General features: G+C 42.3%; 1 protein-coding gene across 1 annotated transcript; it reads left to right on the forward strand.

The window, feature by feature from the left end:
- Window positions 1–568: 568 nt before the first annotated feature.
- On the forward strand, window positions 569–26928 carry gabra2b (gamma-aminobutyric acid type A receptor subunit alpha2b; the record flags this gene model as incomplete). The annotated part of the gene is made up of 9 exons (XM_079167784.1): window positions 569–639; window positions 2574–2689; window positions 10167–10234; window positions 13013–13233; window positions 14186–14268; window positions 15168–15311; window positions 24963–25115; window positions 25656–25858; window positions 26620–26928. The coding sequence occupies 9 exons, from the start codon at window positions 569–571 to the stop codon at window positions 26926–26928; spliced, it is 1368 nt and encodes a 455-aa protein (XP_079023910.1).

Below are 26928 nucleotides of genomic sequence, written 5' to 3' on the forward strand. Positions count from 1 at the left end.
GTGATTTCTCTTTAACTTTCTTGCATCTTCGACGAATCCGGCTGCAGCAGGTACTTTCTGCACTTGAGGTGAGTCTGTTTCATGATTATTTTTCTAAATAAAAATCCCCCCCTCAGACACAAAGGGAAACGATTATTTTATTATTATGTACCATGCGGGGAGAAGATGCTAGAAAGCGTGGGAACGGATCTTGATCCCACATTTTTTATTATTGGTTATTTTCTGCATTTTTTCGTATTTATTTTTGTTGTTGTATCGTCTAAAATCGGTGACACGCGGCTTCAGATCGGTGTACCGACTTGATCCAGTGTTTGTGGCAAACAGTAACGTTCAGTGAGTGGAGGCGTGGGACGTGAATACTAATTGCTGCCAGTTGCTGTCTCTGCTGCTGCTTTCTCCGTCTATTTATCTATGTATTTATTTTTGCTCGCGTGTTGAAGGGAATCCCCAGAAACAAGTTGATGGATGCAATGACTGTATGGGTCACATATGAATCCCGCTGGCGGTCTAAACTGAGCCTTCATTCATTACAGCGGCTGTCCTGCTGCGTGTAGGTGTCGGAGCAGCCATGTGGAGCAGAGAGAGCGCTCCTCCACTTCTCGTCTGCCTGCTGGCGCTCACAGCTCTCTGGAAAACCAGGTGAGTCTTTCTGAACGGGAGACGCCTCGAGGATCACTCGCTGCGTCTCCGGAGGAGGGGAGACAGGAGGTATCCATGTATCATGTTTTTTTTGGTGTTTTTTTTTATCACACCGGACTCATTATCAGCGGACACTCAATGCGCAGGAGGAGAGGCAGTTATCCTGTCCTCAGAGTGAGCATAGAAATAACCCGCAGGGCATGTGGGTAATTATCTAGCCTATTGCAGGTGTAGTACAATTTATAATATAGGCCTTGCCGGTTATTATTACACATTCCACAGCTTGAGTTTTATTATCTGTAACAGGGTATTTGTGTTTTTAATAGCCTATTCTAATTAAGGATAATAGATATATGAACCTCGAAGATTGACCTGTGTTTCAAGGATAATGCATCTATCAATACATGGTATTGACAAACATATATCTATGAGGCCTAATTACTTTAAATTGATACATCTAAAACAAAAAAAAACTAAATGTGTCAAACCTGCTTTGCCCCCATCATTTTTGATACCCCCACTGTTTCATCAGAGGACAGCTCACATTATCACACGAGGTGTAAAGGTGTCTTTTGAGAGACAATTGGGAGTGACAGTTTAGGTCACTTGAGAGCTCACACTAGATGACAGTTGTCAAAAGAAAGAAACAGCTGAGGTCAGAGGCACAAGAGGCAGTTTAAAAAAAAAAAGAAAAAGACAAAAAAGGCCCACTGAATCCATAAAGCTATATCGTGCAATGTCCCTATTGTTCTAAAACCGTGTCCATCGGCAAGTGCTTGGCTGCAGAGGCCTTACGTCACAGTCGTAATTACATTGGGACTGCCTGGCTGCTCGTACTTTACAGTGTTACAGCCTACAAGGGGGCTCACCTTGCAGCCATTTTGCCACTGACCAGCCAGGAGGCTGGAGGGCTTTACAACATGACATGAACACGGCATAATTAATTATGACCCAAAAAAAAACACATAAGTATCGTATATGTATGAGCTGATATAGTTAGAAAAATGTCTTGTACAAAATGTATAGCAATGCAACCTGCTTTTGTTTCGTTTTTTTTAGCTAACGCTAGCTAAATTAAGGCTAGCTGGCTAATTTCCAAGCGAGCCTTGGAAGCTAGTAGTTAGCCAGCTAACGTTAGAACGCTAATGTTAACTCTGATGTTTAGGGATACATGTGAAGGTTTAAATTAGCATTTTCTCACACATGCTAATGCAGGTTTGATGCTAACAGACCTGCGAAAAAGCAGCTGGCTGTGCTGAAATGGGTGTAATTTACACTGTGGCCAAGATGTCGCTATACAAGAGAACATACTGTACTAGAAAAAAATAAATTAAATATTCCTCTCCTATTAGGTTATAGCCAAAGGCTGTATATAAGAAGGGTAGAACATTGTAAGTAGGCTACATTAATCTAGCACTTTCTCTGATGGCAATTAGAGAAATGTGGTCCAAACAGAAAATACCCAGATGTGTAAAATGATCAATATTTTACGGACATTCCCTGCTTAAAGTAAAATATGTCTATAACCTGTGGCTTTTACACCAGAGCTTTCAACAGTGGTGAATATGTCAAGCTTTAATGTAGGATCTGATCTGAATTTATTTACCATGGATCTCTAGCTCTGATTACATTTGCATATTCAGTTGTGTTTTGGCTCCAAGATCAGATGGCTCACAAACGTTCTGCCTTGAACTGGGTCATCCATGTGGATGAGGAACACTGTGTGTGCGTGTGTGTGTGTGTGTGTGTGTGCGCGCGTCTGTGTGGGCATGTATGAAGTCTATGCCAGATAATGACGACCCCCTTTTCCCAATACATCAGGCCTCTGTGGGAAACACAGTTATGAGTCTAAATACATTTAAAATGTAATCAAACAAATTCCTGTTCAAGTGTCCCTTTGGTGGTCATGTTGTTATTGTGTGTCCGTCGACCAGGTCAGTGAATGCCGATACCACATCTGATGCCTTTAAAACCAACATCACCCTGTTCACACGTATCCTGGACAGCCTGCTGGATGGATATGACAACCGTCTACGGCCAGGTCTGGGTGGTAAGGAAATGATCTTCTATCCATGGACGTACAGAACTTTATCATTTAATATCTGTACTTTTGACATGATGCTATCTAACTTTTGCGCTCCCATTTAGCATGAAACAGCACGTGTTTCTTTTTTTTTTAAATGCTTGATTGCTCGTGTGGAGTGAGAACACTTCATTCAACATCAGATTTGTAGTACTGATGACCTTTGGCAACAATCCCCTCAAGAGTAAACTGACAAACACACTCAGTGCACAAAACATTCAGGTTATGTAACACTCAATCCACTTCCTGGAAAGTAACAGCAGCCAAACTGGCCGCATTTAACCCCGCAGAGGGGCTACATTCCCGCAGGAATTTTCCCGTAAAATACCCGCTGAATCTTTCAGATATCGGAGGCAATAAAGTGTGGGTGCAGTGTCAGTTTGGTTTCAGAGCTGCATGGTTGTAATGCTGGTTTGGCTGAAGGGACATGGTTGAATTGATGTCAAAGTGAAAACGTTGGAACTTTGGACCATGTGGATCTTTCTTACATCCATCGATACATTCCGGCTTGGATTATATATTTATAAAAGAGCAGTTTGAGTAAAATGTAGCAAGATGATTTTGTTACGACCAGATATGATCAGACCCAGAAATAGTCAGATTTGGATTTGGTTCCGGAGATGTTTGCACGAAAAAGCCTTAGATTGTCATTATTTACACAATGGTTAGTGTTAGATTAATGGAAATCTGCTACACTCTAAATTGTATCTGGCAGCTTTGTGTGTGTTCATAAAGGTTATATACAATATATATATATGTACTGTATATATCCATGGACGTACCGAACTTTATCATTTAATATCTGTACTTTTTACATGATGCTATCAAACTTTTCACTCCCATTTAGCATGAAACTGTTTCTTTTTTTGAAATGGTTGATTGCTCATGTGGAGTGAGAACACTTGATTTAACATCAGATTTGTAGCACTGATGACCTGCTGGTTAGGGTTAGGGTCTGGACATGGTATATATCAAATGAACAATAGAACCATGTGGTGTATATACAATAATGATTTTCCTGAGCTTCTGTGAGGTTTGATACATTTCAAGCTGCATAAACATGACCGGCTTCGGGAACTCTTCACTCTCTGCGGAAGATGGTGTCTTTTGTGTGCTGATAAGAATCGTGTCCTCTCTTGTGGCCTCAGTGGGCCTCTCCATCCTCACCTCTCCCATCGTCCTCCATGTTTGGCATCTCATTTCCATACTTGGCCCCGTCACCCCAAAGCTGAACTCCTCCCTCAGGATTTGGTGCCATTTGAAATTCAAATTCCTGGGGCCATCAGCCCAGTCCAGGAGCTGCCATATGGGGAGCAGACCTCCTTTGGCTTGGCAGCGCTCAGCCTGTACAGCTGGACCTCCAGTTATGGTGCTGCTAGCTTATTCACTGCGGAGGAGAAGACGACATGTATGGCCTGTGACAACACTGTAGCTCACTGTCTTACTTTAAGACCTTTAATGATCACATTTCAAGGAATTTTCCAACAAATAGGGTTATTACACCAAAATATATACAAAAAAATATAAACAAGAGTATGTTTCTTGCGATTTTTGATTTGGACCTGGCCCTTTTCATTATAATTGTAATTGTAATAAAACTGTATTGATTTACACTACATTAACTCATGATTCTCCTCTAACAGACCGCTCTGGAGGAGCGGTCTGTTAGAGGCAGACTTAGGGGAGGATCTGAAATATAACATATATATATAAAACATGAAATGAAATGTTTTCCGACTAAGTGTCTTTCAGTACCACGATTACATCCATTTTGACCAGCTTTGGCCCCAGCGGGAGCAAACCTCCCAACACTCAGAATGTAGTAGCACGCTGTAACCCATTAATGTACCCGGGTGCTACATCGAGGAGCAGAATTCAGTCCAAGAACAGGAAAGTGACATCCGATGGAGCTTTACACATTGTAGACACATTAGATCTTTATGTCTCATCCGTGGGAAGAAAAAAAAAACATGTTAACGCCTCGCTGAGCCTTAGTTTAGTGTATAACACGCTCATCACAGCTGCATGTGTGTGTTCACTCAGACATACAGTATTCTCTACCACTCAAAAAATAAAATCAAGTAGCCAATATACACATATATATATACGTATATTTATATGTATATATATACTGTATATATATATAGAGAGAGATACTGTATGTCTCTGTATGGATCTTCAAATATTCAATGATTTATTTACAACATCACTACACATTGCCTTCATACATACAGAGCGTAATACAAAATGTATTTTGCCCCCATAGTCATTTCACTTAGTGCCTCTCTCGTCCCACGTCTCTGGACAGAATAACAGGAACACCTGTGTAATGTAATGCAATGACTCTTCAATGAAAAAAAAAAGCACAAAGTGCCCCCTACAAACAGCCCTGAGACCTCTCAGACACAGTTCCCGGCTAAATGAAATGCGTTGCAGGGCTGTTGCCACAGATTGCATTAGATTGTTCAACAAGAGGTGGAGTCAGCGTTAGATGTTTTGTTGAAGACGTGCGACATATAAACCTCTCCCAGCGAGCGCTCCGCTGTGTCTTATTGCAGCGAGCAGGAGATGTGAGTTGAAACACTTCACAGATCCTACTGATAATCAAATGATGAAGACGGAGAAGATGAATCTAGGGCAGAGGTTTTCAAGATGAACCCACGTGTCCCCACGGGGCTACTCCAAGGTTTCAGCGGAGAGAGAGAGAAAGAAAAAAACAACAACAAACAACTGTAATCGTTTCAACAATGGGTGAATTTCTGTGTGGGTTCAGGCTGCACGTTTCTCTAGAAATGTATTTATAGAAAATACAATATTACCACAGCCAGTTGATGGCTAACCCGGTCTATTGCCTCCAGGAACAAAACCTGCGACCCCCCCCCTCCCAATATAGAGCCTATAATGCAACTACTGTGGACAAAATGTTGGCCCTAACTGGTATAATCCAGCATTTATCTTTCACACTTGTCATCTGTTTCACGTGTTGAGGCAATCCCGAGCTCTTTTAAAATGCAGCAATTGGTTTCTGTCACTTTCACTGAAATCCAGCCCGGCTGCAGAGAGTGAATGCAGAGAGCAGTTGCTCCCACATCATCATTAGTGTGACTGCGAGGCAGCTCACTTCTGTTCATATTCACACTTCTGCTACTAATTTGTTTTTCCACCCCCCCCCCCCAAAAAATTGTCATCTAACTCTGACTTCCTGCTCACAGCGATACATTACATCTCAGCTTTAAAGCAAAGAGTTTTACGCCAAAATCCAACTGACGCTGTCGATTTGTCGTGAGCTCACAAAATAAGAAACATTGTTGTTGGTTACGGGAGGTGACAAATAGAAAGTTAAGAGGAAAATACAAACTCTGAAGTGTAGAAAGTACGTTTTTCACACGTCTTTCATATGAAGCCTCCCAGACTATCTTGGTCATTTGTTTAACAGTTGAATTTAATCCTAAAAAAGGAACATTTAAAGTGGCGCAAATCAATATTTTTACACAAACATTGGGTCAAATATGACCATGTACACGATGTGTAACTTGAAAGGTGTCGCTTGACCAGCCCACCGATAATTATCACGCATCTCTGCAGTTCCACAGGGGGCACTTTAGCATCTTTCAGGTCATTGTTTTGATTTGACAGCCTGAAGCGTTGCGTTTTCGGCTCAGTCTCACAGCTCTCGTCAACCCTTTTGTCCTGCAAAGAGCTGAAAGGACGGGGAATGTTGGACTAACGTTTGTCAAAACTGCCGGAAGCACAAGTCCAAAATGAACGCTAATGTTGCTTCGCGTTGACAAACAGGCAATACTTTGCTAACGCCTAAGTTTGACATAATTGTTACGCATCGCTAATATTCAATGTGGTGCTCTGGTTTTCTGAGTTTGTGCTAACTCTGCGTTGTTTGGTTGGGTTTTTGTGGAACAATGATGTTGTTTGCACTCTGAGTTTTATTGTGATGCCCTTTGGTTGGATTGGTTGATTCTTTAATCTATAATCTTGGTGTCAAGGGGACTATTGCTGCTCATGCAACTATAGTACAACCACAAAATCGGCTCATCAGCGCTAAAGGCTAGCAACGCTACACGGAAACATCAAGCGCAGCACTTCACCTACAGCACTAGAGATCAGGTGTTAAAGACATTGAACCTGGACTCTCCTGATACCCATCCAGCGGTACAATATTGGGTTTTTGCTGATGCGCTTTATCTCTGTCCACACTGGCAAAGGGTTAAGTTGGCGTTTGGATAGTTGTACCCTAACACAGACAGGTTTTGCCTGACCAATAAAACATGGTTCAGCAGGTCCATTTGTTCAAATATGATTCAGAAGATATAAAAAGCACATGTTTGTGACTGTTGCTGCTGAATAGATGAACTTTAGGTATTGTCCTTGTTCCTGTAAATAAGCGCCCTGACGTCCTCCGGCATTAAATGCACTCTGGATGTTTTTAAACAGTAAACAGAGATTTTTCCCCGAGGGGCTGTGCTTTTATAGGTTTGCTGCCGTGAGGATGCAGCATTTTGTACAAATATGGTTAGTTTTTGCTTGGGAATGTGCTCCACTCATGCAATGCAAATGGACTGGAGCTGTCATGTGGTGGTGGATTATGGTTCTCTACAGACCTCTGTTTCTTGTTTTTTCTTGTGGGTTTTTATTTTTTTTAATATAGAGTGGTGATTCTTATGTCGCTGCACACAGCTGCGGCCGGAGGCATGATGCTTTCATGTTGTCCGTTTGTACCATTCTCGTGAACTTATTATCTCAGGAAGGCATGGGAGGAATTTCTTCAAACGTCCACTCCTGACACAAATGACAACAAGCCTGCATATAGGCCTGCATATACTGTATACAAGCACACTTACAAAGAACGACGACCAATCCACGAGACCCAGCGACAGCTACTCAGGTGAAATCCATATAATCCGTACAAAACATCATATCAAAAATGTATAAATGATTATGTGGTAATGTCAACACACCCCAGACATGAACAAATGAGGACAACACACAATAAATATTTCATATCTGATAAATGTGAAAGAGGTCAGATCTCAGATGTGCAACATAAATATAGAAGAATTACATCAACAACACAAAACAGTGAAGCAATGCTTTGGAACGCACAAAGAAAACATAACTTCTCAAAATGGCATAGGGTGATAGTTTGGTGAAAACGCACAATAAAATAATAACTAAATGTAATAGAAAACGCCCCGGGTAGGACAAGGCAAAGCACAAAACAAATATTATTTATTCAAAAACCTTGATAACTAGACTCCTATTGAATACTAACATAGAATTAATAGAGTATGTTGCTCCTACGCACTTGTCTGAATTCAGTCAAGCAAAAACTGTTTTCATGTATATATATATATATAAAATGATGTTTCAGAGATCGAGAGAGATGTTTTAAAAAACAATGACTGGTCATGATTACGGCACTATTGGCTGTCCCTGACACTACTCACTATACTGTTAATCTATATGCTAATGTGTCAAATGGCTCTCATGTGTTTATATCTCAAATGGACTGGTGGTGGTCTAAATACATGGTTGCAGTCTCTTGGACAGTGACCGTAAAACTACTTCTGACGTTGCACTGCGGGATCATTTTAGTACCACAGAGTACTCACTGTATTAAGGTACAGTACACACCCATGATAAAACACACCACATTGTATCTTTTTACAAGCAGAAGACGCAGTGCAGCACAACCGTGTTTAGTGTCAAACATGGTTTTCACAGAGATGGCGTTTTTTTTTGCGTGTGGCTCCACAAAGAGCATTTCTCTTGAAATAAATCCAACTAATGGAAGCCGCTGTGAGCCATAGTAAAAACCTAATCATTTTAAATCAGCCTGATGCACATACAAAGGCCTGGTTTACATACAAAAATGCACCGTATGTCCCGCTAAATGGATTGCACCTATTACCCGGCAACCTGCCACTTCCATTTGATTTACATTACCTTATAAATAAGAAAGCATTTTCATAATATGTCCTGTTGGACTTGAATGACGGCTCGCCTCTCCACGCAATGCGAGCACTTTGCCGAGGAGTAATGATCCCTTTAGATTGTATGTGAGACGCTGTTTGCGGTGTAATACAGAGTGTAGAGTAAAACGTGAAAGCTTTTTGAATTGACCGAGCGTGAGAGATGGAGCTTCAGTAATTATTGAAGAGACAAGAGTGTAGAGACAACGAATGGACCCGATGCGGCACCGCTGATGCACGTAGCACATTACCCCATGAAAAGGAAGCATACGAGAGCTTTGCTCTTCCTATCTTGTCACGTCAGCGTGAACATTTAGACCACGTTTTATACGCTCAAAATCATAGCTTCGTGCCGACATGTCGCTGTGGCTCACTAAATCTGATCTTACAAAGAGCTGCCATTGAGTTGACTCACACAGGTCACACATAGGTGAACCGAGGCTGTACATGATTCATCTGATAGGCAAACAAATGACATTGGGGGAAAAAAAAAACATCAATGATTTATTAACAGCAGATTTGTCATTTCGTCATGGGTCGTTAGGCGGTGTGTAGCTCAAAGGAAAAAAATGACATCTTTGATTACTGAACTGTTGCCGCATGTTCAGAAGTTGATGGATTTACTTACATTTATGAATTCTGTTGACTTTCCTTTCTGTTTGTGATTTAAAGGCACATTGAGTCGCACTAGAGGTGCTCACCAGCGGGTCAAAGCAAACCCCAGATTCACTCCTGTTTTGGAACGATCTTTGTCCGCAATATTTGCCGCTATATTTCTGGGGAAATCCTGACAGCAAATGCGGTTTGATTCTTCTGCAAAGAGTCGTTGAGCAGCTACTTTGTCAGAAATGCAACAGAGGACTCAATGGTGTTCCTGTTCACAGTGCAGCCAAACAAAGTTCTGCTGTCTTGATGCAGAATAAAGTCAATATTTGCCATTTTACACCATGCAAACACAAATGCCTTGCCTTTCCTGTGACGTCTTCACAATAAAAGCCAGAACAGTAACTTCATAAATCTCTCGTGAGGTTGTAGAGGACAGTGAAGTGCGTTGGCAGGTAGTAGTTGTGAATGGCGGACTCCGCCACTGAAGATGAAAATAACTTCACGTTACAGAACATGAAATGGCAGTTGCAGAACATTAGGTAGAACATAGACATTTGGATTGATGTTGTGAACATCTTAGAGATTAAAACAATGAACTCTATTGTGTTGTTAAGCCTATTATAACTCAAAGGGAGATTCCTTAATGGCCTCGGAGATTCAGATTCAGATTTCCTTGCCTGTATTAACAATCTGTGACAGGTCAGAAAAAGACATTTTGTAGAAACTATGTTAAAAGAAATCTCATATTCTCCACTTGAATGCCTTTTAACTGTCTTTTTTTTCCCCAGTATTCTAACGTTGTTTTTACCCCGTTGGTGTGTTGATGCCTCTCGTTGTTGTCTATTATCCAGACAGGATAACTGAGGTGAAGACAAACATCTACGTCACCAGCTTTGGACCAGTTTCAGACACAGACATGGTGAGAGCAGATATTGGACATCTATTTATCATGTTTAATTATTCACCCACATCTTCGCTGCTGGAAAAAAAAAAACACAGCACGAGAACAACACCACTCCAGAGGACGGCCTTGTACTCCCTGTTCATACTTTAAAGAAGAAAAGAGGCCTCTTATGCTTTATTTTTAGTACCATTACGGCTTTCCCTCCTTTTATATTTGCATCATCTGCTTCTCTCTCTCTCCACACACACACACACACACACACACCACAATACTGAAGTGGGACAAGTTGTCCTCACCACGGCACGATGTCTATTCATCTGACAATTTTCATCCTATAAATTATTGAAAGTCCTCTTGTTATTCAAGTCACTCCTTTGTTTATCCTGGGCTTTCCTGTTTATCATGCTGAAACCTGCGCCCGCCCTCACGTCACATCATCAGCGTCCCTTCTGTTGTTGAAGACCCATTTTCCAAGTGATTGATCCATTGATTTAGCCGTTATGAAGCTGGAGTTCAATGCTGTGGCCTCTGAAAGATATGTAAACTAGAAGGCACTCAGTTCAACATAAAACAGCACTTATGCGGAACAGGTCTCGGACACAATTTCATAAATTAATAAAACATAAAAATTATCTCACAGAGTAAATCCCGGATCCAGATCACCACCCACATCTGATCGACTACATTTTTTTATCTCGGGGCTCTTTAATCTTGCAAACAAACAAATGGACGGAGGTCATCACTCAGTGACGTAGCTGCAGCCGGTAAAGCCTATAGCCCAAGAAGTAGGCTACTAATATGTCTGAATTAAAAAGACAAATCCATTTCCATCATCTTAATGTATATTCAGGTTTGAAAAAGTATAACATTATTCATTCCTAAATAAAATCAACATTATGGTATGACAAAAAGATTTATTGCGTCCTGGCAGGGCCTGGAATGTGTTCTCCTCTGACCTGATTGATTTATTGAGAAACTGTAGAGCAATTCAGCTGATTGCTGAGGTGGTCCTGCTTTATAAGATTCATATGATTTATAGGCGGTCTACTGACAGCCAAAGCAGGGAAATGAAAAAAAGTGTAGAAGAAGAAAAAGAAGAAAATGTCGAACAAGCAACAGCCAAACAAAGAGGTCAAAGGTTTACAGTTTACTGTTAGAGGCAAAAAAAAAAGCTTTATTGCCTCTGGCTGCATACAGAAGAACATACTAGGTGTGGTCTGTGTAGTAACAGCACGCCTTAATGATAATTCCATTTTATTTAGAAGTTTAACGGAGCAAGAATCCCAAGCAGTGAGGCGATCGGACAGGTTTTATAGGAAACAGCGAGTCTGGAGATGTTTTATGTGTCTCTCAATGCTTTGCGACGTCCCTGCACTCAGCCCTGAGCCCACGTGGTAATACGGAGGAAATAAATCTCTACAGACAGGTCCCAGATGTAAAGTTTAATTAGAAATATACATAAAAAAGCTCAGCAATTTCCTAAAACAGCTGAGCACTGCAGTTTTTAGCAACAGGAGTTGCATTTGTTGGGGGACTATTTTCATTCACAGATTAATACACTTTGACCAGTGAGTATTAACGGCAGCACAACGTTGTATGTGGGATTGACTCAAAATACACAACAGTGCCAATGTTGACCACAATGAAGGAACATGTTGCGCAGTGCAGTGGTGTGGCTAATGAATGGGCTTTTGGGTCTGCCGCTCAGAATTATAAGCAACAACATGCTTTAGCCACACAGACAATACATAGGGTACGTTCATTGCTGGTTTTGGTCATTTTTGGGGAATTTGTTGACAATAACAAAAAACAAAATATCACCGAATGTACCCAAAACTGTCTGGAAGGGGAAACACAGGCAACAGTTAGATTATAGCCAAACTAAACTGTGACCAACTGTAGCACACGGTATACTTGTGCATTGAGGGATTATTTGTGACATTTTAGGTGCATTCATTTTCCACTTCAAGTTAAATGTTTTATATTATTAGTGCTACAGTTGCCTTGTTTACACTGATCACCTGACTGCTCATATTTCCTCTCTTGATCAGTTTTTTTTTAAGCAATGTTGCCGTGTTCCCACATCTCAAGCACTTTAATGGGTAAAATATTATTACCCCTTATATTAAAAACACAAAAAAACAGACCCAAATTGTGATGAACCTTCGCTGTAATGAACTGCTGCGACGCCCTAAAAGAAAGGCTTTAGTTTTGGTTTCAGTGTCCCATAATCTAAACGTCAGAGGCCTTTCAACTGTGACAAGAAAAACACTCTGCAGGAATTTATCTCCCGCTCACGCGCGTGAATCACTCCGGCACACGCGCACTCGCTCTCACGCGCACACACATTTTCCCAGTGGCGGCGCATTCTGCCCTAAACCTTTTCTTTTTTGCGTGGCTTCCATTGACAACAGAGGGATTGTAGGTCAAGGGGTTGTCTCGGCCTCGGAGCCAGCTTAGGAAAAACAGCGCGGCTCAGAGAGCTGAGAGGAACACGGGGAGTCCGGAACTCACCTTGATGGAGCTTTGACAAACAGAGAGAGAGCCTTCCGGTGCACAGGTTTTAAAGTGGCAGGTGAAGTCAGTCGTGAAGCGCCGCCGCTGCTTGTAGGCTCCGATGAAACAGGGCAGCGGAAAGTGCCCTGTGTTTTATTTAGCTTTTCTTTTTTTTCCAGCGGAAACAGGACTCATTTTCATATAGCGGAGAGCTGAAGCATAAAAATAAAGTAATAATACAGTTTGATTATTTATTCATGTATCTCCCCCCCCCCCCCCCCCTCCCTCTGCCCACAGGAGTACACCATAGATGTTTTCTTCCGGCAAAGCTGGAAGGATGAGAGGTTGAAATTTCACGGACCAATGAATATTCTGCCCCTCAACAACCTGATGGCCAGTAAAATCTGGACTCCGGACACCTTCTTCCACAATGGGAAAAAGTCCGTGGCTCATAACATGACCATGCCTAATAAGCTGCTGAGGATCAAAGATGATGGGACTCTGCTGTACACCATGAGGTAATTCAAGTCCACGGAGCGTGTCTAAAGAGAGAGTCACAAAGCTGTATTTGTGTTGAACGCGCTGAGATGGATTTAAAGGAATAGTGCGACATTGTGGCTAATACGCCCATTCGCTTTGTTGCCAAGAGTTAAATGAGAAGACTGACACCAACCTCATGTCTGTACGCTAAATATGGAGCTAATATGAAGCTAATATGAAGCCCATTAGCTTAAAAGTCTAGCACTTAACCCCCCGTAAAAACCCCAACATGGCGTTTTCACACTTTGGGATTTGTGCAGATTAAACAAAGAAGATTCAACGTGTCAATAAGGGCGCTTTAGAGGTGCTGGCAGGCTGGATTGTGTTATGGTGTGGACAGAGCCGGTCTAGCTGTTTACCCCCTATTTTCGTGCTAAGCTAAGCTAACAAAGCGTCATATTCAGCGTACAGACAGGAAATTGGTAGCTTACTCTCTCTAACTTGGACGAGACACCTTGAATGCTAAAGCTTACACATAAAAGTAGGCCCACAAGCGCTACACAGTCAATGTTCAGATTAATTCTTCATGCATCCTATTTTATGGAACTTCCCTCATCTTTTGGTTAACGTGCCTTTCAAGAGAATCAATTTGAATGATAAGCCATTGGAAGTTATTTTCACAGCGCTTGAATAATGTGGTATCGTAGCATAGTTTCTTATCAAAGAGCTAACCTACAATCTCACCTGGACACACATTCCTCTTTAGGCTTCTGCTGGTCTCTGCAGCACTGCTGAGTACAGTTAAGATGAATTATTTTAGTTTCAAGGCATCGCAGATGGGAAGCGTCTTGAATAGTGCATGAGGCTTGTGAGGCTTTTTCTTTTTTTTCCTGTCTTTCTTCTTTCATTTTTTGAGACCGTGCCTAATCTGTGCTGTTTACTTTTCATGCATTTGCAAAGTCTCCTTCATTTTCTGTGAATTGGATGCAGGTTAACTGTGCATGCAGAGTGCCCAATGCATCTGGAGGATTTCCCCATGGACTTTCATTCCTGTCCACTAAAATTTGGCAGCTGTGAGTAACTCTGATGATGATAGCGCCCGAGGGAACTTTAAGTAAAATGCTATTTTCTTTATTTCTTTACTTCTCCTACTACTCCTCACTAGTTCTTTGACAAGAGTCTAAGAACTAAACCGCGGGAGCGCATGGCTCACCTTTCTGCCAGGAGCCCTTCAAATTTTAAATCAACATGCAGCAATTAAAAAGATGTATATAGAATAATTGACAGATAAAGGACTGATTGGAACTGTCACTGGGAAATATGGGGAAACGGACTCTATAAACTCATCCAAATATTTAATTTTGTGAATTTTAATCGGTTGTAATCGCTATTTTATTGCTATGGCTGCTTTACATTTGGATGAAGAATTTTTGCTTCATACTTTTAAAATTTGATTTAAAAACAAAGAATTATTAAGTACATGGTGGGTCATGTCTGAAATGCCTTGACTTCCCACATTAACTCAATGTACTGTCAATACATTTATGTGGTGGCTTATAGTATTTCACATGAAGCTCATGTATTGCAACAATACAGCAATCTGTAGCATGACATGATTGGAAGAATATTCTTTTGAAAAAGTGGGGCTTTTTTCTGTTTCATCAGACATTCATAAGCTAGCAGACGAGCTTTGAAATGTCCTATTCATTGTATGCTGTGACTGAAAAGGGCAAATGTCACTGTGCATCAATTGCTTGTTGGCGTTTTATGAATTCCATCGTCAGCCACTGAGAGATTTTTTTCTCTCCACAGCATTCTTTTTTTTTTTTTCTAGAAACCCAGCTTCAAACACAATGTAGTCAGGGCTTTTCATTTGGGTCACTGAAGTAATTTCTTGAAAAATCATCAATAGCTGCGGCTGCCCCAGATTCATCCCCTATGGGTTTATCCTCTTCTTTTTTTTTTTTTTTAGATGCGTACACAATCTCAGAAGTGACTTATGCTTGGACTCTAAATGCCTCTGACTCTGTGGTGGTGGAAGGAGAAAGCTCCCGCTTGAACCAGTACGACCTGCTCGGACAAACGGTCGGACAAGAGACTATCAAATCGAGTACAGGTAAGCTGACGTGGAGGTCCAGTTAGTGAAAGTCTAAAGTCAAATCCACCTCATCACTCCTCCACCTCCCACTGACCTCCGTCCTCTGCAGCAAATGTTCCTCCAAAGTAGAAAACGTCTCATAAATAGCAAAGACACTGGATTTGGTATTTTCAAATACTTAAGAAAGGACAAAGCCACTCCATTGAAATAGTTTGCTAAATAGTTGCCTGCAGCAAAATGTGGATTTCTAACAGCTTTCTATAGTACGCCCTTTAGCACATAACCCATGCAATCACTAACCTGAATACTGTGATGATATCTACAGCTTCAATCTGCTTTTTTTTGGGTCTTTTTTGTTACTCACTTTATTTGGCTTGAAAAATGCAGAGAAACATTTGTTCGGGCTTCCTCTGCATGACAGAGATTCGACAAAACAGGGATTTGGCAGTCATGCATCTTGAATTCCCTACTTTGTTCCGTATTTTGTGAATCTGCATTTAGCATGGCCTGGAGACCCAAAAAAAGGCAGCACGACAGGTGAGCTGCTGCTGCGACAAGCCTTTCCACTTTATACCCCCCCCCCCCTTTGGAGGACAAACATGAGCAGACATTCCAAAGCAGTGCACAATCTTTGGATGGATTTTGAATGAATAATAAAAGACGGAATAGATGACAGATGTTGATGCAGAATTAGACATGAGGGAGCGCATCTGTCTGTTGTCGCTGTCAGAGTCTCTAACAGAGGAGCTCCAGGAGAAAAGAAGAGCTGCTGCTGTGTTCTTCAGTGATTTAAGTGTCTTACGTTTGTGCCTAAAGACACAGGAATGTCTCACAAAAGTGCAGCGATGCGTGAAATGACAAAGAAAATCTATGTTCTGGGCCCAGAACATAGATTTTCGGTGTGCATTGAAAACGTGGCATTGCACTCAAACGGACCAGCAGAAGACGTTAGCGAGTGAATCCATCAGTGACAAGCTCATTAGTGGACGGGATAATTAACTCTGGTTAAGTCTAGAGGTGTAAAACATGGGACTTGAAGAAAAATGACGGGATACAAAGCTTGTAGAGCTAGCCAAAGGGTTTTGAAAACAGAAAAAAGAAATAATTGACTATTAGCCAAAGCCCTTTTCCAAACATGGTGTACACGTTGTAGCTGTGTGCAGGGGGGGAACTAGTAATGCTGCAGTCACATGGAATCAGGCAGACGGGGGACGGTAAACCAGATATCATTGTAGTAGGGGAGAGCAGGACGCTAACATTTTAAGAAATTAGGTGAGGCTGACAGAAAACATTGTCCACCGTGATGGAATCTACAACCGGATGTTACGTATCTCGCTCACACAAGGAGAAAGTTATTTAAGTTTGCAGTACAATAATAAGAGCAAGCTGCATTTTATAGCTACATGCATTACTAGAATCATTTTTTTAATATGTTGTATTCCATCACTATAGAATACATAAAGACATGCCAGTTCTGACATTCCGTCTTGACTATCTGCGTGTTTCTCCCGTGGCATCCAGGCGTTGTCCGTTTACCGTCTGCCTGTTTCCCTGTGAAAGCAGCGTGAAAGAGAGACACGGCATTTAACGAGTTCGCAGCGTGGCGTCTTCTTCTTAGCCTTTTCGAAAAATACAAATGGAATGAACTGTTTGTTTCCCGCTTTAACGTGAGCCGCAAACGTTAGCATGCACGGCTAACTAGCTTACATTGGCTACTTACCGCAGCAACGTCATGCTTTTAAAAAAAAAATGTTTTCTGAAGGTTATGTACAGGTTTTTGAACCATATCTAGGTTAAGTGCTGTATGCTGCCTGTATAGAGGGCAGAATGCCTGCCAGGCATAGAAACAGTGACTAAAGGGAAGGGCTTAGCGAAGCGGTCAATTCTTCCTCCTTCAAGTCTCCTTGTTACAGTCATTCTAAGACGTTGTGTTTTAATGCACTGAGAAATATAGCAGTAACCAAATCCACTGCTTGTGTCTTGAAGTGTGTACAGAGTCAGATATAATACAAAACACTTTCAACAAGCATATTGTTCACAAAGTGAATACAGAAAACCACAAACACAATTACGTAGAATAATAGGCTATTGTGTTAGAAGAAAGAGATAATTAGGGCTAAAAATAGAAACTAACACATTTCATGCAAACACATTAACACCAATGCCAAGAAACGGGGCCAGATCTTGAGTGTGCATACTGGAGTCTATGGGTAGGATGGGTCCTTCCAAGTCTCTCTAGCATTGGATGAGCACACATTGGAACAGTGTGAGTGTGCCGGTACGCGGTAGGAAATGGATGTTTTTTTTTATTCATTAATTTCTTGAATTTGATTTAGAACATTTTTTAGGAGGAATGATTTTGCATTCTTCAAAACAATATACGCAGATTGAAAACATGTAGGCCTATTAAAAAATATTTTAGCAATTATTATGATTTACAAACAATTAAAACATACATAGTTAATATTCTCTCCTCGAATCAACCTCCATTTAACAATCACCAACTCTGGTTTGGTCAAAGTAAACCCTTCATTCACCACGAAAATGTGAAAATGTTGTGCTCTCCTCAAACAAAAGTATTTCCAATTCCAACACTTACCAACTTTGGTCAAATTCACAGAGTTAGATGTGAAAATATGCTGGCTGTAACCCGCTGTCTCTCTCTGTCGCTGCCGGCCTCAGTACTATTAATAGCTCGCTGAACTAGTCTGTAGCTGAACTAGTCTGTAGCTGAACTACGGAAGATGCAACAAACTTTTAAAGACGGCCTCGTAGATCGAACACGAGTGAAGATTCAGCAACTAGATTGACAATTTATCGCCTCTAATTTGTTCAGAAAACAGATTGCTGCTGAGGTGAAATAACTGAAAGTTTACGAGCATATTTCCCTTTTCCAAATCAGGGAACAGGAAACGCATGGTGCGCATACGATTGTTGGTGTTTTCAGAAACGCGGAGGCTACACGTGTGTGTCCTTGAAAATCCTCAGTAGAATCAAAGGATCCTCAACATCCTTTGGACAATCCTTGGGCGAGATTCGATGAGGTAGCATCCTTGAAATTCATTTGAAGGATCGTTCCTTGACTTTGAGAAACACCGTGTGTGTGTGTGTGTGTGTGTGTGTGTGTGTGTGTGTGTGTGTGTGTGTGTGTGTGTGTGTGTGTGTGTGTGTGTGTGTGTGTGTGTGTGTGTGTGTGTGTGTGTGTGTGTGTGTGTGAAGAGGGGAGGGACACCAAACTAGATATAAGTTGTAATGAATAAATACACATTGAGTCTGGATGTGAGTCTGTGAGGCTTCCTCTTGAGAGATAAGACAAAGTGAGAATAAAGACCCAAGACATGTGTTACTAAAATGTGTCTACCTTGTAGAGCTCATTTCTCATGTTTTAAGCTTAATTCTGCCATTAACTATCATGTCACATAGCAAATAGAATTGGAAAATACAGATTGACTCTGCAACATAGGCTCTCCTCTCAGTAAAGCTCCCTGCTGCGGCAAGGCATGGTAGCAGAATGAAACACTGTGCACAGTGATAAATAACACGCAGGGACCATTGCAAATAATCCCCCGATGGTTATTAGCTTGGAAATAAACGCCCTCCAGGGTGCACACAAACAGAGCAGAACCAAAGCAGGTGGAGGCTGCGTGGTGTGGGGCAGCAGCAGCGAGCACACGTCAGCACATAGAGTGAATGTGAGGCTCTTTAAATAGGCCGCCAGATCAGTGCGGGGAGATGCCTTCGCTGTGGTTGTGGTTGGTTAACTGTCAGTTGACACAGCGGGGGACGACGCCCGGCTATGTCACCTTAGAGGTAGTTAATCTGCTGTGTGACTCCGAGGTCAAAGGGGACGTTATCTCATTATTGCGGATAATAACGTGAGTGCGAGACCTCGTAAATACACCTGACGGATGAGCCAGATACAACAGACACACAATATATCACGATGCATGTTGCCATGGTAACATGAGCAGAAACGAATCACAGGTTGCATCCGAAATTCCAGACTAACATGCTATTTAGCACACTAAGATATGTGAGATTATTTTTTAGTATGTACGAAACCTTATCAAACCAATAGTCCGCAAATTGCATGCTATTTCCGGTGGCATTTTAAAGTATGCGTGTATGCACCGGACACGACGCTGGTATTAATATCCCACAATGCATTGCGGTTGTAATGACAATGCTCAAAACAGACAATGGTGGACTGCAACGTCAATAATACTTCAATGTAAATTTAAGTAAAAGATTCCACTTTGCTCGGCGCAATTTCCTTTTTTTTTAGTTGTCGTTCAAAATGTTTAACTCTCACATATTATAGTTTGGTGACAGGAGGTTGGCACGGGTTGCCATGGTGATGCATCTCCAACCGGCAACGAGTCTCTCAGGAAGTGACGTGGTAATTACGGTTTAGTTGGTCAGAACTGACACATGCTGCTGTTTATCCACATAAGTGGCGACTGTGGCTCAGCGGCGGAGCGGGGTCGTCCTTCAAGTCAGAGGATCGGGGGTTTGATCCCCGGCTCCGCTAGGCCATGTCGATGTGTCAGCCCCTGCCATCAGTGTATGAATGGGTGTGAATGGGTGATTGACGACATGTAGTGTTAAAGCGCTTTGAGTGGTCGGAAGACTAGAAAAGCGCTGTACAAATACAGTCCCTTTACAAGTACGTTGAACAATAGTTCACATATTAAGTATGTAGTGCATAGAATGCAATGTGAGACGCAGCAATAAAGAACTCAAATAGCCCTTTACAGAAGTTTTAGTCAAAAGCATGAGAGATACAGGGGCTTCAAAAGTGAACGGAAACATCTGAGGGGTCCAAGGTGTTTAAAGGGAAGGCAAACTAGAGAAACATATTCACAATTTATTTTCCAAATTGTATTTATTTATGTGTCCAATCTTTGCATTTTTCTTGAAAAAGACTAGTTGTACTTCTTCAGACCTCAACCAGTTATTCACATGAAGGGTTCTCACATCTGAGAGGAGAAATGCTCCCAACTCATACCTGTGACAAGAGGTCACTAGTAGACAGTGCTTCAAATGTTGGGGGTTGTAAGCTAAAACGTTTGGGAACCACTAATGAAGAATTAAAAATCCGATTATACTAGTCCTCTAGTGCGGATGGTAGCAAGGAGAAAGACCTTGCTCAGCCTCAAGACCAGTTAAATCTAATGATTTAATCAAAAATAATTTCTGAAACTGATTGGTAGCCACCAGCCAGGCCAAGGATACCCGAAACATACTAACATTAGTGGCAATAATCCCTGCTGCAGCATCTTACACATTGGAACAATGCAACCATTTCATTTGAGTAATAAGATGGTGTTGATGGGTGAAGGTTATGAGAAGACCTGAAAGCAAGTACAGTTGTCTGTCACTGAGCAACAGCGCAGATCTAATTTTAGTAATACTACTGATAAGAAAAACATGATGAAAGAAGCTTCTGAGATACAGTTCTTGCAGGACGGTGATAGCAGTGTAATAATAATGGTGAGAAACGTGTAGGCGTGCTATAATTACCCGGAGACCATATTTTGCATATTTTAGTCTACTTTGTGTAAACGGCGCCTGCCTAAGATCACCGCAAACCATCTTTCAAATGTTACCTTGTGAAATGTATCTTTGAATACACACAGTTTTGTCCGTTTGTGTGTGAAAATCAGCTCGCATGAACCTAAATGAATGTATCGTGTGTAGTAAACGGGCTACGACTCGCAAAACCACAGGATGAGGGAGTCTGTTCTGTGGCGGAGATGCGAACAATGAGTATCACGAGGGAGAACGTAAAGACCGAGCTACATTTGACGATCGTGAAAGAGTTTGAGAAGTTTGTTGCTGGCGGAGGGCGCTGACCTCGGCCTTATCGCCTCCAGACTTTAGCCGCAAAGTCAAGGGAGGAGCTTCAGTTGTCATTCTTGGGAACTTTGTCGACGCTGAAGTTGCTACAGGAGGTATTTCAGGGTGGTGTTGGTGAAAGCGTAGAAAAAGTGTCAAATCTAGACCTGCTGTCTTTTGATCGCACAATCGTGTGAAATCAACGTAGCATCAACAGGATCCGCATCCTGATTATCGAGCAACTAAAGAAGTTTACCGGGTTTTACCTTCGCGTGCAGAAAAATGCTTCTACCCCAGAAGAACAGACTTTCTCCCTGTGCCATCTGCTCCCTATAGGTTTCAATCTCCAGTATGGAGCATTTCCCCAGTGACTGCGTTCCACTATCAGGGGAATCCCTGCTTCACTTTCATTGAGTAAGAGTATCCTTCCATGCTCTAAATGCTCCTATCTAGGCTAAGTGGTGTACGCTGCCTTTCGGTAGAAGGCAGAATGCCTTCCAGTGACTCTTTCTCCTGTTTAACTAGTCACTCCACATTATCTGATTGGCTGCCTTTAAATTAATTATTCATCACTAGTGTGTCAGTGTTTGGTGTAGCGTACTTGCAAACTAGGTCATTTGGCACGAACGAATGTGCTCTCGGGCTTTGCAGGGGACGGACATCTTGCATAGGCCCCCCCGAACATACCGACGCACTGTTGCAAAAGTCCCACCACTCAGCCATACGTTCATGTGCCACACACGTCGTCGAGTTGAACTTGTTACTTTAAAAGCACTCACTGTTCCAGTTTCCGTGAAGCTCGCATGTTTTGTTTGCTGTTGGAAACACCTTTTGTGTTGCTGTACATTATGCATAAAAACAAACGAATCAGAGCGGAATGTGGTGACATTGTACTCAATATAATATGATATTTATAATATATAATGTATGAAATTCCAGCAGCTTTGATATTAACGGGGCAATGTGTAAGATCTGGCCTGAATATTAGTTTAAAAAACATGATCAACAGAATGTGAAGAGGCGTGTGTTGCAGAGATATCTACTGTGATGAGCTTCCCCGGCCCAAACAGCTCAAATAAGCCCGTCCCATCCTGACCTGTAACACCACTTGTACCCTGACAGGCGACAGTGAGTCGCTGTAGTTTTCTCGTAAAACCAATAAAGAAACTAATCAAAGTGTTATTTTGATCAGCTCTCAGATCTTCAGCAGTTTGGTTGAATTTTGCGTATTCTTGCCCTGCAGTCAGTTGGTATTTGTGTGTTTTTTATGGTTGATGACTGCAAATTCGGTTGTTTGAACCCAATAGCAGAGGTGTACACATTGCACCGTTAATAAAGTGTTCATATACCAAAGTAGTTTTATATCTGATTTTTTTTAAATCGACAATAACAATCTTTTAAGGTACAATGACGAGCAGATATGGAGCAGCATTAGCACTCGTTTTGTGATGCGTTTTTGTCCTCCTGGCATTTTGTTCACCAGCTAATCGCTCAATTTCTCTGCTTGTAAGTTGATGCTGTGCGGATGAAAACCAGAGAGGGTGAACCAAAACAGTAAAGCTGCAGTAGGAAAACCAAGTTGACCTCCTGCAAATACAAGTGGCAATGTGATCCACTGTTAATGTAAAAAACTGATTATAATGCTTGAAAAAAAAGAATGAAGTTCTACCTTACCCGATAAGCCAGCCTGCATTAATCAGAATGTTGATATTAATATTGACTTAAAGGACTATAATATGAAAAGGGTCACTCATGGGGCCAAAATGCCTGTAAATGATTACGTTGCAGCCTAGCTGTCCAGAGGAAAATAATGTTGCTTTGTGTCTGACGGATTTGTCTACTTCTTTTCATGATTTTGCCGTTTGAGGGCCAAAGAAATCATCAATGCAGCTTCAACTATTAGTCTCTAAAAGAGGTGTTCCACCTTTTTATTTTAGACGCTATTGAGTTGCATGATGGGAAGAACTTTACCAAGGATTAAAAGTCAAGGTATCTCAGCCTCTGACGAATCCGTACCCCGTAAGTCCCCAACTTTAGTACTAATAAAGTCGTCTCCTGTGTGAGAGTTGGTGTCCTCGACGCTGCCCGGCGTGTCCTGAGTGAAGCGAGGTCTTCCCGCGGCGTCAGCGGGAGCCATTGATCTGTGGGGAACGCGACGCGATAATCATCATCATGTCATAATCTTATAATAGTCTTCCCTCTCGGTGACGCCGTCACGGGCTCCTCTGGAGAGAAGTCAGCCTCGTTCCGTTCTTGCGCTTCCTCTCATCCAAAACACGGGCATCGGCGCCGGCATGCAAATTCAATTACAGAAGATATAGAGCTCCACGGGGCACCGAGAGTGCATTCCACTAAATTCCAGTACCTTGGTGGAGTGTGTGTGTGTGTGTGTTTGTGTGTGTGGTGAAAGAGAGAGAGAGAATTAGTCCTCACATAACTGCTGCAAAACGCAGGCGATACAACTACAGAGCCACGGAATAAAAAGAAGGAATACAAAAAAATCTTTTGGGATTAGTCCTTGGAATTGACCCCCCCCCCCCCCCCCCCCCCTCCTCCTCACTGCTGAAAAGGACTTTCCTCTTGCCAAGTGGCAGCGTGTATCAAGGCCTTCATTTCAGAGTCGCAGCAAATGAGCTATGTTTCTCTGTTCCGTTGCCATGGAGAACACGTCTTTTCCTTCTCATGTCTAATCTCGGCCTCTCTTTGAGATATCTTTTCCATTTGGAAGGCCCGCCTGCTACTGCAGCACTGGCACTGTTTCGCGGCCTTGTCAGCTATTAGGCTTTGCTCGGCAGGCGAGGAAAATCACACTGCCTACTTCTCTATGGACGGGTGGATTATTTGGTCACATATGAACCGTCAACAGCGGCAGTGAGGCTGCCTAATATACGTCTACGTCTGCTTTGGCGTCTTAAAGCAGCATTCTCTGCAAGCTTCACGTGAACATGTGATGTAAGTCTGAAGGACAAAGGGAGGCGTAGGGGTGCACTTGCTTAAGTTACATTTGACTGGTAGATTGAAATCCTCATAAAAGACCACTTCCTCATGCACTCAACCATCACTTCACTGACACGGGTACGAAGTAGTCACCACCAGTTTCTACCAGCCCACCTGTAGTCTGGGCCTCATTATACTTCCTTATTTATTTATTGTGATTGATCCCTTCTAAATGATCTGAATCATGTTAACGTTGGATAACAGAAAGTCCATTCAAAACTAAATGTCAGTATTCGAGCATTTTGCCATGTTTGTGTTTGAAGAGTAGCGTTTTCTTTAATGGCAAGAACTTTGCCTTTCATTTGAAGAGATCTGCCTTCTTGTGATAAAATATTCTTTGTGATGGCAGTGGAGCAGTTACTTTTATTTCTAGTAGTGTTGTCTGCGGCGCATTCTTTGTAATTTAGTAGTATAGTTAGGGCTGTAATACAGGGGCATTTACCAAAAATGTATATTTAGTAGTACTTCTATTATGATTATAATAATCCCTTTTCAAAAAACAAAAGCAGATTTGCAGTAACGAGTTTTGATAATGTCCTCCATAGTTGTAGTTATAGTTGTAATTTCTTCTCTATCTTGTAATGCAGCTGCATCTAATCTGTTTTACTTCCTCAAAAGTCTCAATGAACATCAGTGGCCTTCATACACAGGTGTCAATTGCAACATGCACAAATTCATTGAAGTCATCTGACATAAACTGAGCAGAGATTACTGCATAGATGAGTGCATTCATTAATATCATGAAGTAATTAAATGTACTCAAATATCATATCAAACTGGTCGTGAGAGAAGCCGGCGGTGCATTAAAGGGGCACCTGCTTCTTGTCCCCACAGGTGAATACACGGTGATGACGGCTCATTTCCACCTGAAGAGGAAGATTGGCTACTTTGTCATCCAGACGTACCTCCCGTGCATCATGACGGTCATTCTCTCCCAAGTGTCTTTCTGGTTGAACAGAGAATCCGTACCGGCGAGGACCGTGTTCGGTAAGTGCCTTTGTCAGCGACCGCTGGCCGTCTTCCATACAGAGATACGTACCAAAACGGACAGCAAACATGTGAAGCAACCTGGCATTTCATGTAATTAAGGATCTCACACACACACTCTCTAGTTTATGTCAACGTCACGTTTGTCAGCACGAGGGCACTGAATCCAGCCTGTGACTGAAAAACGGTGGGAACTAGGATAAAGAGGAGAGAGGAGACAATTCTTAGAGGCTACTTGTCTGTAAGCCAAGCGGCACTAATAACAGTGACCTAAGACTGCTTAGCTCCAAGACACAGAACCAGGTCCAGAAGTCAAGAATGAAGTGTGTCCACCGGCCAAAGATAGCAAACCTGCTGAGCAGTTAAAGCATTACTGAAGGTCAGTAGTTTTTAGGGCAGAGTAGGCAAAACAGTACTTACAGTGTCTCGTATATATATATATATACATGTGTGTGTGTGTGTGTTATATAAAACACTTTCAACGTCGCAAGAACGGATCATCCAAAGAAATGTGATTTTCTGTTTTTCGTGCACGTGCAGGCGTCACCACCGTCCTCACCATGACGACGCTGAGTATAAGTGCGAGGAACTCCCTCCCCAAGGTCGCCTACGCCACCGCCATGGACTGGTTCATCGCCGTCTGCTACGCCTTCGTCTTCTCCGCCCTGATCGAGTTCGCCACCGTCAACTACTTCACGAAGCGCGGCTGGGCCTGGGACGGAAAGAGCATCGTGACCGAAAAGGTAACGAGGAGAGAAACGCGTCTCTCCGACGGGCTCCGTTTTCAAAGGGGAATCCGTTAGCAGCGTAGCCGTGTGTGTTGAGAAAGGCAGCGCTTGCAGGGGGCCGATCACGCGGCGATCACGGCCGCCTCAGTCGGCCACAAGGGGAGCCAAAGTGCTCCAGGCTATTTATGAGAGCGCTTTAGCTGAGCCGTGTACGTAAATGACAAAAACATATCATTGAAGAATACAAAGGCAATGAGATTGTATAACTGAATGTAGACACGTATGCAAAATTCACTAACCAAATAGAAATTCTGTAGAAAATATCACCGCAAATAGATGCCGACGGATTCAATAATACAGAACCCAAAAAAAAGGGGGCTTGGATAAAAGAAAGATGATCATCCAGTGCTCAAGTTCAAGTTGCAATACTGTACATGTATTGCCACAATGTTCACCATGAGGCTGGAAACACACTGTAGTCGAGAATTGTTTTATTCAACCTAAACAAAGCAGTAGGGGGTCTTGTGAAGCGCTCTACATCCAGTGGGACTTCCTCCAGTTTCAAACATGCTCTGGAGGCCAAAAAACACAAACACTGTGAGAGTTAGAGTGCGTCCTTGTCAAATTGTTGACATCTTTGTTTCCCGTGCCGATCCATTGTCACCTCACTTCTTCATTCACGTGTGTTTTAAAGTCATGGCTAGATGGCGACGAGCTTCAGGGTCGCCTCTGTCTTTTGAAGCTTTCTGCATCTAATCCTCGCGGTGTTTCAACAGAAAAAAGAGCGGGCGTCCGTCGCCAAGAAGAACAACGCCTACGCCGTAGCAGTGGCCAACTACGCGCCAAACATCACCAAGGACTCCGGCACGCTACCGACCATCGCCAAAGGCGGAACGTTTGACCCCAACAAGCCCAGAGCAGACGGCAAAGTCCCCGACAGCAAGAAGTCGTTCAACAGCGTCAGCAAAATTGACAGGATGTCGAGGGTTTTGTTTCCGGTTCTCTTTAGCGGCTTCAACCTGCTTTACTGGGCCACCTACTTAAACAGAGAACCCATTATAAAGGACATGGTCCCCTCTACTTAG

Source organism: Pholis gunnellus (assembly GCF_910591455.1).
Source record: "Pholis gunnellus genome assembly, chromosome: 10".
Taxonomy (NCBI): Eukaryota; Metazoa; Chordata; class Actinopteri; order Perciformes; family Pholidae; genus Pholis; species Pholis gunnellus.